This window comes from Chaetodon auriga, chromosome 20, assembly GCF_051107435.1.
Source record: "Chaetodon auriga isolate fChaAug3 chromosome 20, fChaAug3.hap1, whole genome shotgun sequence".
Taxonomy (NCBI): Eukaryota; Metazoa; Chordata; class Actinopteri; order Chaetodontiformes; family Chaetodontidae; genus Chaetodon; species Chaetodon auriga.
This window is the reverse complement of record NC_135093.1, coordinates 18,177,212-18,192,361: the sequence shown is the minus strand read 5'-3', so window position 1 is coordinate 18,192,361 and position 15,150 is coordinate 18,177,212. Positions and strand designations below refer to the sequence as shown.

At 42.3% G+C, this 15,150-nt stretch overlaps 1 protein-coding gene across 1 annotated transcript in view; it reads right to left on the bottom strand.

The window, feature by feature from the left end:
- The window catches only part of cacna1g (calcium channel, voltage-dependent, T type, alpha 1G subunit), a 234,130-nt gene that overhangs the window by 69,028 nt on the left and 149,952 nt on the right, over window positions 1-15,150 (bottom strand). The window contains exons 13-17 of the mRNA XM_076759944.1: window positions 14,774-14,888; window positions 12,840-12,995; window positions 8,855-8,920; window positions 1,520-1,613; window positions 273-454 (exon numbers count right to left, since the gene is read on the bottom strand). Coding sequence (XP_076616059.1) covers window positions 273-454; window positions 1,520-1,613; window positions 8,855-8,920; window positions 12,840-12,995; window positions 14,774-14,888 — 613 coding nt within the window. The remainder of the gene's footprint in view (window positions 1-272; window positions 455-1,519; window positions 1,614-8,854; window positions 8,921-12,839; window positions 12,996-14,773; window positions 14,889-15,150) is intronic.

Here is a 15,150-nt window from a genome sequence, read left to right as displayed (position 1 = left end):
CTTTATCCCCATCATCAGTTTGTCAAATAAAGAGTGGCAGTGGCAGCCGTAAGTAGAGTGTCTGACTGCACGCCACATTAATCATCATCAATCAATGTGACCTCCACACATCAGCAGGACACATACAGTGAATTCAGAGAGACACTTAGGGGGGGAGCTGGGTGTTGGTGGGGGGTGGGGATAATTCTAGGCACTTATCCCCACTTATATACCAACGCTGACTTTAATGACTGCCACATACATTTGGTGTATGTGAGAATAAACATACAAACCGGTGATTTGTCATAGCAGGCTGGGTCAATGGAGACGTTGCTGCCTCTGCGGGACTCGTAGCCCAGGATGGGGTCACCTCCAACAGGCAACTTGGGTACGGGCATGGGAGTGGCAGCCGTGTGGGTAATTAGAGGTGGAGTCAAGTTGGTCTTCAGGTCCACATGACCATTTACAGGCACTACTAGTAAAGAAAGGAATGAAGACGATACAATTTTGTGGGTTAGGAGTGGGTTAGAGCAAAGGGGATGAGAATGAGATCAATGGATAAAGACAGCAGTGTTGAAAAGAAAGTGACAGAAGTGAGACACAGAAGGGACAGAACGAAAAAAGCTGATGAAAACAACAACACAGAGGAGCATAAAAATGCTAAATTGAATGAAAACAAGCAGAAGCGGTGGCACATGGGGAGGAGTGCCACAGGGGTACACCCTCAGTAACGCACAGCATACTTAAAAATGGATGCCTCATACTGTTGTTGAGCAACATGAATATTTCAGCAGAGCATTAATCTTATGGGATGCGTGGGAGAGAATATTATGTTTGGCAGCAACACAAATACATGACATGCGGAGGGCAATGCAACCTTAATAGCGCTAATTCCTCCGTCTTCCAAACTTTATCCGAGGCCTAGAGGATGTATATTAGGCTGCTCCAGCTTTGTAAGCAGATTTAGACTGAGCATCTGACGGGGTTGAAGGGGAAAAGATACCGTACGTCTGGGAGTTGTACACCATACAGTAGTGTTTCCAGCTTTTCAGTCTGCGTGAACAGTAATTAGAGGGGATGGGAAGTGGCGTATGAGGAATAATCGATGAGGCTGCTGTACTGTTTTGATGCTGTGCAGGGAGCCAGACAGGCATGTGCCCACCGTGTGTGGTTGGAAAACAAACCAGGAAAGGACCAAGAACAGGAGACCCCACACATGGAACAGGTGGGGCAATGTTTGCACAGGGTATACTTTAAATGCCTTTGACCTAAGTTCCTGCTATACCAGAATTTTAGATACATTATGTCAGAAGCACAGCACAGTATATAATCTACAGGGATCTAACAGAGATTAGGGAGGGAAAATGCCAGCAGTTAACTGTGCAAACACAGATGGTACGTGTTTGTAATAGGGGCTTTGATAAATCACAGAGGGCTGAGTTAAATCCTTTGCATTTCTCGATGATTCAAGCACACTGAAGCAATGCATTACGTGTCATCTGTATACATACAGTGTGTACAGTTTATGTGCACGCCTCACCTGCAGAGGCTGATAAATCCTTCTTGCTGCCGTTAACGTCCTCCATACTTCGTGCACAGGAATCGATCTCCGAACCCGATTTAGAAGCATCACCCTTGACACACAAAAGCACACAGTGTTAGAGGAAAACACCTGTGCAAATCTCTGTTTCTTTCTGAGTTAACAGAAAGCAGGTGGGTTGAAGTTGCCTCTAAACACGGATCCCTGCTTAGCTGTATCTCAGCCCCAATGTCACATCAATCCTTTTTCTGATTTGACCTTGGATCAGTCACTAGAGGCAACCTCGCTCTTACAAGCAGACGGGTGAGGTTGTGGTCTCCCTGGTCCCAAAGGTCAAAGGGTACAGAGAGAGGGTGAGAAAGAATAACTGTGTAGTCAGAAGTGTCATCATGCAACGAGGAAACCACACTGAAACTCAACCAAGAAAATGCAACAACGCAGTATTCTGAGAGAACCCGGCCAGCGCATTGAATTCCCTTTGTTGTATAAAAACAATGTGGATGCACGGTGGTTCTTTTTACATGGCATGACCCCGTAAATGACTACGAAAGAGCTTCAGTGTGGTTGCTACATCTACAAATTTCACACCTCACAAACACACAACACACTCGAAGTGTACTTCACTGTGGTGTAAGGCAATCTGTAAATCGCCAACCCAGTTTGACTTCAGTCAGAAGAGCAGAGGTGTTTCTGCTATGTGTTGTTCTCGATCATTGTTCACTGACAGTCATGTCAAAATGAGTTATCTCACATTTACATATCTCTCTACTCCTCCTTACTATCTTCCACAGACATTTCTCAGGCTCTTAATTACTCTCCTCTAGCCTCTGCTTCACACTGCCTTCCACTTACAATCCTACTGCAATGAACCTCAGAGTTCCTGCTTGTATTTGTTGCACTATGCCAGCGTCTGCAGGCTCCATTAATATGTGCGAGGGTGCCAGGTGGATGCTGGATTAATAGAATGCCGACCCAGTGAGTCAGACCTCTGTGGTAGCAAAGTGAATAAAGTGTCTGCAGAAAAGCCTCAGGACCTAATCACCATGCACCTGCTTTTAAACTAACAAATTACTTTCTTGATACTTCCCATGAGTGCGAGAGAAAGACAAAGTGGGTGTGGATATACTGCATATTGTATTTGTCCACTGCAGGCGTGCAGGGTACAGCTTTTTTGGGGGCACCAATTTTTTTTCTTGTAGTCAATGCCACCATTTGTGTGCCCTGGTCTGTTTTTTCCCCAAGCTGTGAAGTGTGGGAAAATTAGGTAAGGAGAGCGGATGCTAATGAACTAGGCCAGTCACCTCAAGGGCTACTTGGAGAGTGCTGCGGTTGCCGTGCTCATTGCGTTTCTCCATCTACTTGTTTATCACAGTGTGCCATTCCTATTAAAAAGGTTGGCTCAGAGCAGGAAACATAGAGCCCCTGCGAATGGCTGCTTTAAATGACGGGGCATGAAAAATAAATAGAGGGGCATTTTCTGTAAATTTGTATATCACTGCCATTTTACTTCATTTTACCAGGTGACACGTTCATACTGTACATACCTTTCATGGTCTCTGTAGGATGAAGCCAGCTGACTTTGGTAATCCCCTGACTTTTCCTCTAGCCCCACCACGAGGTTGCCTTTTTTGATTTTTAGCGGAATATCTCAACAACTATTTGATGGATTGCCTTGGAATCTGGCACAGGCATTCCTCACAGGATGAACTGAACTGCTGAGTGGTTAGATTGAATAGGTTTATTCTGTGATTTGTCAATCCACAGTATGTTCATCTGATATTCTGTGACCCAGTTCAAATAGTGCACCTGTTAATTCCAGTTTGTTGTCAGCATTATTGTGCACTTGACACTGAAGCTGTTTGATGACTGGTGATTTTTTTCTATTCTTATGTAACTGTTGCTCAGAGGCGTTTGTGTCTCTCTCTGCCCTTTCAGTTGTCAATCTGGATGAACCACCGTACAGTGTTTTCTTCATGTACAAAACATTACTTTTTTCTGTGAATCCTTCATACAAAATAACATCTGTTAATAAAGAGGACTTTCTAACCTAAAACACTGCAGTCCTCTCAGCCATGTGACTGTACCAAATCAAACTCTTCTGGCAGGAGATTGCAAACTTAAACGGCTGTGTATATTCTAGAACTGTTTGGGCATAAAGATTACTCTGAGGACAAATGTGCACAGAGCCACCATCACACAGACATACTGCTAACCAAACACACAGCCCACACCCACAACAATTTATCACCAGACATAAATTTAAAAATAAAATCTGTTTTAACCACAGCAAGAGGCCCTCTCCTGCAGGGCTCATCAACCCACACACAATCAATCAGACAGGACAGCTGTGATAGGACAAACCCAGTGGCGCATTAGCACTAAGCTTCGTGGGTGCTCAACCTTACTGGATCTCCTCTCCCTCTCTCTCTTTTTCAGGTAGGGGGAGATAAAGAGGAGAGCAGCTGTGCTTCTGGTCTTGGTCTTGTTTCCTGCTCAGCAGTGGTCAGTTAGGAGCTTGTAGCTGCGGTAGCCTCTGGTCAGTGTAAAGGTCAGTGTGACAGAGTGTGTGTGTCTACTCACAGGAAAATCAAAGCTAGGCCAGGGGCTTTGTTGCGAGGACCTTGTAGTATAAGCACAAGGACCAGACCTGACAGGCCCAGGCGAGGAGCGATGGGACAACCTGACCCTCATCTCTCCTTTCTGAGGCACACAGACAAAACAGCTGGCTTTAAGGAACTGATCCAGGTTTTGAAAAAGAGGAGGTTCATCAGTTTACCCACTGAGAATCAGTGACGGAAAAACAGACACCGTCATCGTCCATGTGTCCTCCACAGACTGGGTCTAAAACCTGTATATATGGCAGTTGTCCACGCAACGTGAAGGTGTGGCCAGACAACAAATGAGGTGAATTTTTATAACCAGTGTCACTGCATAAAAAGTCCATGAAAAGACAAAAGCGAGCATGAATTTACACAATTTTAAAACTGGTGCTCCTCCCGGGGCTTTCGTTGAGCATTATTTCATAAACACAGGCTGGAAAATAACAGTTGTGAGATCAGTCAAAGGCTGAGCTGCTGCACAAAAACACAGGCATACACTGATCACACATAGCCGGCTAGCATGCATCCAACGGCCGGGGCAAATAGACTGTCCAGTGGTCAAATTGACTCGAATGACATAAGGCGAACATTTTCTGTCTGAATGCACACTGCAGAGCGTGAGTCTTGAGTAAAATATATAGTCCAGAATTTGTAAAACGACGTTCATTTATTTATTTATCACAGCTTTCCAGTAAGCTTATTAAATGAAAATTACTGCTTAATATAAGACTAGCAATTAAAAGTAAATTTTCCAGGTGAACAAACATATTGGCTGAAAAGCTAAACATCTTATTCAAACAATTTCTACAGAGCTCAGCATCGTCTTTTCAAAGCCATCTGTAGCAAAGGAGAGTTTACAGCAGTGTGTAAAAGCACAGATTCACGATATGGAACATCAACTGAGGATATTACTTCTCTTGGCAGTACTAAGTTAATGATTTCTGTCAGGAAATAATAAAAATAGATGCTTATATTCTTGACAAATTTGTCATTAGTGTACAGGCTAATCAACTGTACTCTAGTGTTCTGGTGATACAGTATATACAGGTAGCAGTAGCAGGTCAAGACAGACAGAGCAGTTCTGACTTAGAGTGTCAAAAGATCGAGCTGACCTAAGATCTGCTCTGTCCTAATCCTCTGATTGTCAGGTGTGCAGAGTGCAATTTAGAATCCCACAGTCAACTGGCTGCTGAGGCGAAACTGGTGAAACTACATCAGACTGCGAGAGACAGATAAATCCAGCTCAGGCCTGATTCTGATCGGCCAAATTTCCTTCCCTTTTCTCTGCTGCTGTTTTTTGGGTAGTCCTTTTTTTTTTTTAGCCTGTCCTTCTCTTTGCCATGTCCAAATTCTTGTCAGGCAGACATTAATTTATATCTCAGCTGTCAGAAGACAAATCCTCTAAAAAATGTTCCTGCCAGGGTGAATTAAAAATCCTGCACACAAAAAAAGACATTATGCTTTTTTAATTTCCAGATTAAGGCATTTTGGGAGCAGGAGGAATTAAAAACGACTGGTAGGAGGACATTCAGTCTTACACTTACTTTTGTGGGGAAGGGAGGACATGTTAGCTGGATTATATTACTGACTGTACACTGTTGGTATGTTGGTGTGGAGTACACTGTTGGTGTGGGAGAGTTGAGAAGTCTTTCACTGAAGAAAGGAGAGGTGGCGATTCTAGTCGGGGGGGAAGACTGGACTCAAGGGAAATCCCTGGTCCTGAAATAGCTGGGTTGTTTGGATAGCTTGTTTACACTCTGCCGCATGGTGGTGAGAGCAGGAGATGAGCCAGACCAGTCCTGCTGCTGATAGCCAGACAATAATAGACACCAGCAGCACACGGGGGATCTAAATCACATCGCTTCAGAGAGGGTGTAAATGGGAGACGGAGGGTGGATGTTGATAGGGGGTAATAGTGTGTCTGTGTCCACCAAAATTGTATTCTACCATAGCTGCATTTGTGACTCATCAGCCCAGACTTGGATTGGATACCTGTGCTGTAGAAGCAAACTTCTAAACTAACACCAAGGCATTAAGGACACGGCAACGAAACCTGTATGGAAGCCCTGAGTGCCAGTATTTAAATGAATTAATCAAATTACTGTGTCATTTTCCACTGTGTGCACACAGTGCGGGGATCAAGCTCTCATTTCCATATTTCAAAATGAGTCATTACTGCCGTGATGAAAAAAGAAAATGAAAATGAAAATTTCATTTACAAATAATTGTGTACTGTAAAACAGAGCACGCTGCTAACTCGCTCACGATGACAGTGCTAACATGCTGATGTTTATTACGGTCACGGTTTACCGCTTTCACCATTCATTTCATCGTAGCATGTTAACTTCTACTAAATAGCTATAAAAACAAAAGAACAGCCAGATTAAAATGGAAGGAATCACCAAAGTTATTACAATTCAGCCTGATAGGGATGAATTGTAAAAACTAGCATGAATGTAATGAATAGCATATTGAGATATTCCAGTCTGGAACAAAGAGTTGAACCAACCTCACACAGTGAGCTAAAGCATGCATAGTTACTGCCAAAATGAAAATCAAAATGAAAAACTCTATTTGTATTTAATTTTACTTTAATATGTATAAATAATTCTCAGGATAACATAGCACTCCCCTGATGACAGTAAAATTGAACGTTAAATTAACTTTTCCATTTCATTTTCAGCTTGGAAGATAATGCAAACCCTAAACTTGAAAACAAAATGGAAATGTAATTTTACTGAACTTTCTATTTGATCAAATTATTTCATTGTAATACTGGCACCTTCCACAGACAGCTCGTAAATACGATGTATGCAAAGTACACAGTGTACAGACAGTTATAGAGGCAATATATAACACCAGATTTAAGCATGAGTCCAGCTTGTCTAATGGTTAAATCTACTCAAATCCCAATTTCTGGGGGCTCTAGCTTGGAGATTAAAAAAATAACTTCAGAACAATTTGTAATATTAGCCACTTGGAAAACTCCTGGATCAGTTCTGGACAGCATTCAGCAGTGTAAAGTTAGACAACACAAGGACAAAACTTAGAATCATCTGCTTTTCAAAGTCCTCATTTCACAGAGTGTACTGGCCTTGCCTTAAGAGACTGAGTCATGCAAACAGAGCTGATCCCACCCCCCCTTTATTAGCTCTCATCTTCTAGTCTGGCTGGATTTATCTGGCTGTGCCAGGGCCTCCCAAAAAGCCGGCACCCAACCCCTCTCATCACCCTCTCTCCTTCGCTTCATCTCTATCCTCCAGCCAGATAAAACAGAAACTGAGAGAGGGAGATTCTTGGCAGTGCCGGTGCAGTGTTCTTACCCCGAGGCTGGAAAGAAAAAAGAGAGGGGTGGAGGGCTGGTGGGAGGTGAGCATTCAATCTGAGGTTTGATGTGAACTCTGCTTTTTTAAAAGAACAATAAAAAAAAAGAAAACACACTCCAAAGTGATGCAGTGTTTAAGCACTGCGTTGTCTCTTCTAAACTCCACTGGACAGTCACTCACTGCCCCGGCTCGTTTAATCAACTGAGGCATCATGCAGGAAGCAGCTGAGAGGACTTTTACATGATGTGACATGATCTCTGGCAGCCATGTTGGACGGCCTCTGCTTTTGGCAAACTGTATTTCTGCATTTGTGATTCAACAGTACGCAATGCGGTTCTTACTGGGCTGTTACTCAAATTTCAAAAATACCTAATACACATTTCCTATGAACCTACTGGTGTTCAGCCATGATGGCCCGACAGAGGTTTTGAGATTTCAAATGCTGAGACTTGTACCATCACCTCATTTGTGATACAAGCAAGGCTCTACACTGACTGTTCATCAGCGTCTTTGAATCGGTTTACGTTGGGTTATGGTCATCAGTTGTAATTATTTGAATTTTGAGTCTGTATAATCATGACTTGGTTTTGGGAAGGTGGGTGGTTCTAAACAGTATGATACCCAGCAGTAAATATACGGTATCCTCAGGTTTCTGCTATTTTGCTCAAAGACTTTCAAGCTCTTTGACTGAATGCCCACCAGAATGCCTGTTTGGAGTTGCAGCTGACTTCTCTCTTCACATTTTTATATAGACAGGCTTGTAGCTTTTATTTATTTTGTATCTTTTGTTTTTATCAAAGAACCAGATATTTTATAATACAGTTACTCATCTTCTGTATGGGTGATTCATTCGAGAGAGTCTGATATCCATTCAAGCCTTGGAAAGGCTCCAGTTGTAAGCCATCTGATACTGTCCAAACAGAAAATGAACTGTACTCTTACTTCACACTTTAGTGCTCTATTGAATTCGGTTGGCAGCAAGACATTCAGCAGTGACAATCTCAAAACCTTTGTGAATTAACCTAAAATGATCTGCACGGCAATGGCAAGTTAGAAAATACAGTAGATGATTCTTGTCATTTGGGTGGAGTGGCTCTTTAATAGTTTCATAGTAGCTAACCTAAACTAGGAATTTATTATTGCCAATAGTGTATTTGATAAATGATCTGGCTGGCTTGTTAATCAGCCAAAATGATGCAGGGAAGCCATTAATAAGAAAAAGGCAACCTCCAAGCTGTGGCTGTTGAGAGATCTGACACATAGTCCCACACTCATCACACAAGCGCAAAGCCTCTGTAGGGAAGGATAAGGAGAACGGGTGGAGAGGGAGGGCAGAGGGGAGGATGAAGGAGGGCGAGTTAGTCAGTCAAATGGAGAGAGGGAAGGTAGAGCTGCAGTGCTTTACATACCCCCGAATCTACAGGCAGCTGAATTAGGCTCAGCTGGGCATGCAACTCCTCCCGCTTGGTCACTTCCTATAGTGGAAGTGATTGTTGCAGCCAGACAGGAGAGGGAGGTGCACACAGGAAAAGAGGCACAGAGGTGAGAGGTGGTACCACAACAATAGACAAGAGCAGAAGGAGAGAATTAAAGGAGATTCAGCCTGTTGTAACATTTTGACTTTACCATGCAACAGATCATATCAAAGCAACTTTCCCGGATCACAGTGTGCAGCCCTGTGCTGCACGTGCGTATTTCAGCAACTTGAATTAGTTGAAAGCATGAAAAGTCAGGATAGGAAAGAGTAGAAGTGAAGAGCACAGACATGGTTTACCCTCCAGTTGGTCCAGTCATGTTTTGTTATGAGAATCACAGGGTCAGAAAGTAGTAATGAGAATGACCTTGACATATACATTTAAAGACACTGCAGTGCAGCTATGCATCATTCAGGACATACTGCGCTCAGCATGGAAGCATTCCTCTGCAGCTGACTCGTCAAGCAGATACTGTATGTGTTTAGGTGTGACCTGTGCATGTTTACCTATGCATGAAGTGTATGTTTCTTGTCACAGTGAGAGGTATAATAAAAAAAAGAACAACTTTTGTCTCTCTGCTGTTAATAAATCTCCATAAAGAAACAGACCGGTCTGGTTGCAGTCTCTGCAGTAGATATTCACACTGTCACAACCTGACAGAGAGACACAATGAGAGAAAAAGACGGATAATAGGAAGAAAGTGGATTATGGGAGAGAGGAAGGCGATGGAGGAAGGAGTTCAGTCAAGAAAATTAAAGCAGGGAAAGCTGACTTGAAAAAAAAAAAAAAAACTCCATAAGATGATTTCGCCTCTGCCTTTACATCCAAAGCAACATGGACATTAGAAGTAATACACTATTTTTGTGCATGGTTGTGTGTGTCTTCATCCATACATCTCTCCTGACTTAGCTCACGTCGTTCAAGCACCCGTTCCCTAGCAACACTGACGCAGGGAAAGTTTGGCCGACTAAAAATAAACTTTGTGTTTGCAGAAAAGGATGTTATGTTGATAAAGGAGAGGGAGAATTAAGCCAACGGCTATGTGATGATACAGGGGAGCAGAGGGGGGAAACAAAATACAAGCTACAATAGACCTTAGAGGCCTCTACATTTGTTTGCGTGTGTGTGTGAGAGAGTGTGTATGTTTGTGTTTTGAAAGATTTCTCTGTATTTCCTCCCATAGCTCTCAACAGAAGTAAAAGTTACACAAAGACAAGACACTCATTCAAACTGAAGTTTGAATTCCTCTCAATATTTGTAATTGAAATTGGAAATATAAACTAAAATGATGACACAGCAGCTATTGTGCCCACATAGCATCAGGTAAACCTCTTTACAACATTCAACATTCTGGAGGACCAACTGTGTTGTAAAATAACTCATTTTTGGTCACCTGGGAGCAGCAAAAAGTGGCCACATCCAGCAGATCTGGAACAACATTAGCGTTCATTTGAAGTTGTGTTTCTACCACCTGACAAAGTTGAATATATTCACTCTCATTTTAGCTCTGTTTTTGGTCCTCACCAACACCCTGAGGGAAATATCTGTCCCGTTAGCTGCTACATGCTCTACTATGTTCACCTGCTAGTTGCTAGCTGCTGTTTGGTGCTGGCCAAGATATTGAGTCCTTAGAGCTCTTTTGCTGAAAACCACAGTCTACTGCAGCTGAAAATGACTCTATGACATATGAAAACAAAGTTGAAGGCTGGAAAACCAAATGAATTAGCTGAAAAATGTTAAGTACTGTAGAGCTGAGAGCAACTCCAGAGAATGACACTTTTTATACTCAAGTCATGTAATTTATTGTTAACATAAAAATTATTGCTGCTTTATGTTTGTATTTCACAGGGAATGTGGAAGCTAGTTAACCTAGCCTGCTAACGTTAGCAGCGTTTGCCACTGTTCATTTACTCTTGCTCATATGTTTTTTCAAAGGCCGTTTTGTCCCTGGTGGCTCCTTGCACACTCAGTGTTGTGTTCATCCATTGTTACAGAACGGAGGTGACCTCGTTAGATTTAGCAGTCTTTCACTGTTGGATCCAGTTGTGGTAATGGAAAATAACCACAGTCAAGAAAGACAGCAGATGTTAGTCCTTAGACCACAGCAGTAACCTGGTGATTCGGATCAGGATTTGAATCATGACTCAGAGTGCTCAAATCACAAAGGACGCTAAGCAACAGCTAAACACCGCTAACCCAGTTGGCCCTCCATTTGGTTAACTGCCTGTGTGGCCTTTGGAATTGAAATGATATTACAAACTATCTTTGGTCCCCGTCCACACAGATATTGCACCAATCAAATTATATTACCAATATTATCAGTTGGTTGTAAAAGTTCACACTTCCAGAACATCAAAGAAAACCAATTAAAATTTGGACCAAATAAAAAAGCTGGTCCTGACAAACACCAAGGGCATAGGCTATATGCTGGGCTATATGCTTCAAAAAAACTCATTTTGCTTTCAGTTCGACTTTCAGAAGTAAGCAGAATTGCCTTAATTCCAGTCTTGGCCTGCATGTAAAGCCTTCATCTTAAGCAGCTTTGGTCAATGTCTCCCAGCTCCTATGTGATGCCATTCACTACAGTCATGTACTTGATATTTGTACAGCAGATAAGCGCAAAAGCAGGAGAAGCCCATTCCAATTAATCCATATTTTATGGGGCTGCCAACCTCTCTCTCTGCCACCCCTCATCTGTTCTCTCTGCTCTCATCCAAAGAGCCAAAGAGCGTCAGAGATCAAAGCATAGGTGCTGTCACCCCTTAAAGAAAGAGAGTGGGAGACAAGTAGACAGCCAGAGAAAGGCTGAATACTCATGTGATTTACTCTCTTCATCTCTTCTCACCCTCTATTGGTGAGTCAGTCACTCTATCTGTCTCAAATAAAGCCCTGTATGCTCCAAATGGGGTGGCTAAAAGTGAAGAGAGGTCGCTCAATGAGTTTCTTTGCTCCCCTTAGACCCGAAAATATTCCCAGGAAGCTGTTTTTTTCCCAGCTGCTGTCTCTAAACAAAAACAGCCATTAATCCACCTTCTACACTCTCCTTTTCTTGTCTCTTGCTCTTTTCCATCTGAGAAACATAGGGTGGTGGTGGATAAAATATCCCTTTTGTTTTATGACATAAGAAGAGTTGTACTAAGGATGGGAAAGATCAGGGGGGCATGAAAAGAAGGTATCAGAGCATTTGGCTGATGAAACAGGGGTTGTGGGAGATGTGGGCTGATGTACAGTCTAGTCTTGCAGACATAGTTTTCTTATGATGTACTTTATGGCATGACTGCATTGGCAAATAAGCAGAACAATAATGAGGATGACTGCTGAGATAGTGGGAAAGAGTGGGAGGAGAAGAGGCTGACAGCAAGATGAAGATGAAGAGGAGAGGAAAATGAAACGCTGCAACTAGTGTGATCTCATGTCCTCACATAACCCACTGCAGAGAGTGCAAGGAAAGGTGTAGGTTAATGCCCGTATGTTTGTGGATTTGTTATGTAAGTGTGGGCGTGAACATCTATCCATTAGTGTAATGTGTGCCTGCGCTGGAAAATAAGCACCTCATTGAGTAATTTAGCCTCCTGATTTAGTCTCAAAATCTATTTTTTTTCCTAAAAACTAGCATGAATAATGACAAGAATATATTAGCATTAATTTCCAAAGCACTTTCAGCCTCTGCAGAAATTATTTGTGTTAAGACCTGGAAGAAAGCCAGACCACTGTGCAAGATTCAACAAGATGACCTGCATTTAAGCAAAGATAAACAATCTCACCCCAAAGGCAGATTCACACATGCTTTTAGGAAAACTGGATTTCAAGACTGAATTTCAGATACAGCAGCGAACTAATTTGAGGTGTATGGTTTTTCTATGGTAGTTCTGCATTTCTTCAGTTTTGTACAGCACGTGTGTGACCAGCAACGTTATACCTCTGTCTGGAAACCCTCGACCAAGATGGCCACCAGCAAGTTGAAGAGGACGTAGTTGCCAAAGGTCATGAGCGCAATGAAGTAGAGGGCAGCTACAGGAGAGGTGGAGGCCATGCCGTTATATAATACCTTGTTCCAGTCTTCCTGGGTTAGGATCTGGAGGAGAGAGGAGGAAAAAGGTATTGATTGGAAAAAGCATATCATTGTACAGCATCTGCTCCAGTTGTTTACTAGCATTTGTATGATAATTAGACAGTTCACTAAAGCTGTGTCCCCTTTAGATACTGTCTCTACGCCCGTCAAGCTTTGCATTTTCACAAGACACATATACCGTGTACACTGTAGACAGTGGTAGCTCCAAATCCCGGGTGGGTCCTTGATTTCAGATGGAGGGTCACAAACGCAGGCTTATCATTCCCAGCCTGCAACCATGATTTTATTGGCTTTGATGACAGCTGTTGTTAGCAGATTTAATCAGCTGTAGCAAGCAAGCTAAGCTAGCTGCACAAGTTAATTGAAAAAGCTGCATCCAGCTGACTTTTTAACTTTTCCAACTGACTTGCTTTAAAGCAAGAATCTTATAAAATATATTCAAATATGCACTTAAAGGCTATGTACCAATTTACCTCTACCAGCCAAAGTTTCCTCACTAGCTGATGATCCATCATAGACATGCTAAGGCTATAGAAAGGGCTAGTTAGTCCTGGTATTCTAAGTATAATAAGGACAAATATGGATCATAACCATAACCCTGTTTAGCTGCGTAGGTTACATACTTTTCCATATTTTCAAACAGTATGTTTTCCCCTTTATCCTTACAACCTTAAAACCCTACAAAGGAAAACGCTCTTAGGATGAGGGCTAACAGATCTGTTTGACAAAAGCAACAATCTCAGGTAACCTCGGGGTTCCTGGAATGTAAACTTCCCAAAATCCCATAAAGAGCAGAACATAGTCGCTAGCGTTACCAGAAAACTCTGATAGCATCCAGGAGCAATTTCCACAAAGTGTGAAATTCTGCATTCTACCAGGGCTTTATCAAGAAGCAGCATGTAACAAACTAATCTAGTCAGTAAAAGATGTGCTCCTTGACTTATGTGAATGTAACAGTTAGCCAGATATGCTAATGTTTAAACATGCTTTTCATCCATTCCTTACACTTCTGCTGTTCTGCTTTTGTTTTCACAAAACTAAAACATTCAGTGCTGATTGTCACTGTTATTGTTCGGCTTCAACACATCAAGGAATGCAAAGACTGACAGGCTTGAAAAGTCTCGTCAAAGTTGCTGAATAAACATAAAATGTTACACATTTTGTGCACCATCAAGAGCTTTCCTCAATATATAGACTGAATCAGTTACTATATTAAGAGTGATAAATACTGTACTATACTGTATGAAATGCAGAGACAATGGATGGATGGTTGGACTCCACAGAGGGCCGTTGAGTTGATTCACTAATCCATGGTGACATGATGTAAGAGGCAGGCCTACTTAACCTATATACGATGCTTGGAAAATTAGATAAGTGGAAGAAAATGAGGGAGATAGATAAAGGCCAGACAGTTAGGGGGAGAGGAGATATGAGAAGGAAGAGGAATATTTGATTTGATATATTTTATTTATTCAGGAGGAAATTGTCTTTTCAGCCTGTGAATGGAGACAGCTTCAGTCAGCACCAATGAAGCAGGAAGATGTTAAGTTGGCTGCTTGGGGGCACGTCAGCAGGTACAGTTTGATCACACAGGAAGTTCAAGCGTCCAGACGGAAGATGGACTCGCATACCTTTAGGTCATCCTGATGCTGAATTTTAACTCTCTCAACAGACTGTGAAGTCAGGCGTAAAGCTGCGGCTAAATTGGCCGTAACACAGTGAAATGTGAATATTTAAGTGATTTGAGTTAAGGGAGGGGAGAGAAAAGGGTTTGTGCTCACCTGGAAGACAGTGACTATGGCCCAGAGGAGAGAGTCAAAGTTCTTCCTGTCTGGCAGGGTGTCTCCATCCCTCTCAGACCCAAACTTACAGCCAAACAGATGCATCCCCAGGATACTACCGCAGGAGAGGACAAAAGAAACAGAGGAATGACTGTTTACATCAGGCCAACCCTTTTGATACAGTACAAATATTATACTATATACTGAACATTACATTAGACTGAATATTAATGGTAATCACTGCTCAGAGGACCTTCATACAAAACCATAACTAGACTGTTAACTGTGGCCAAAAATGCAGCAAAGATAACAAAAAATTTCATTCTCTGTCACATAATCAACAGCCATTGGTTTATTAACAGCTGACCCATAATGCA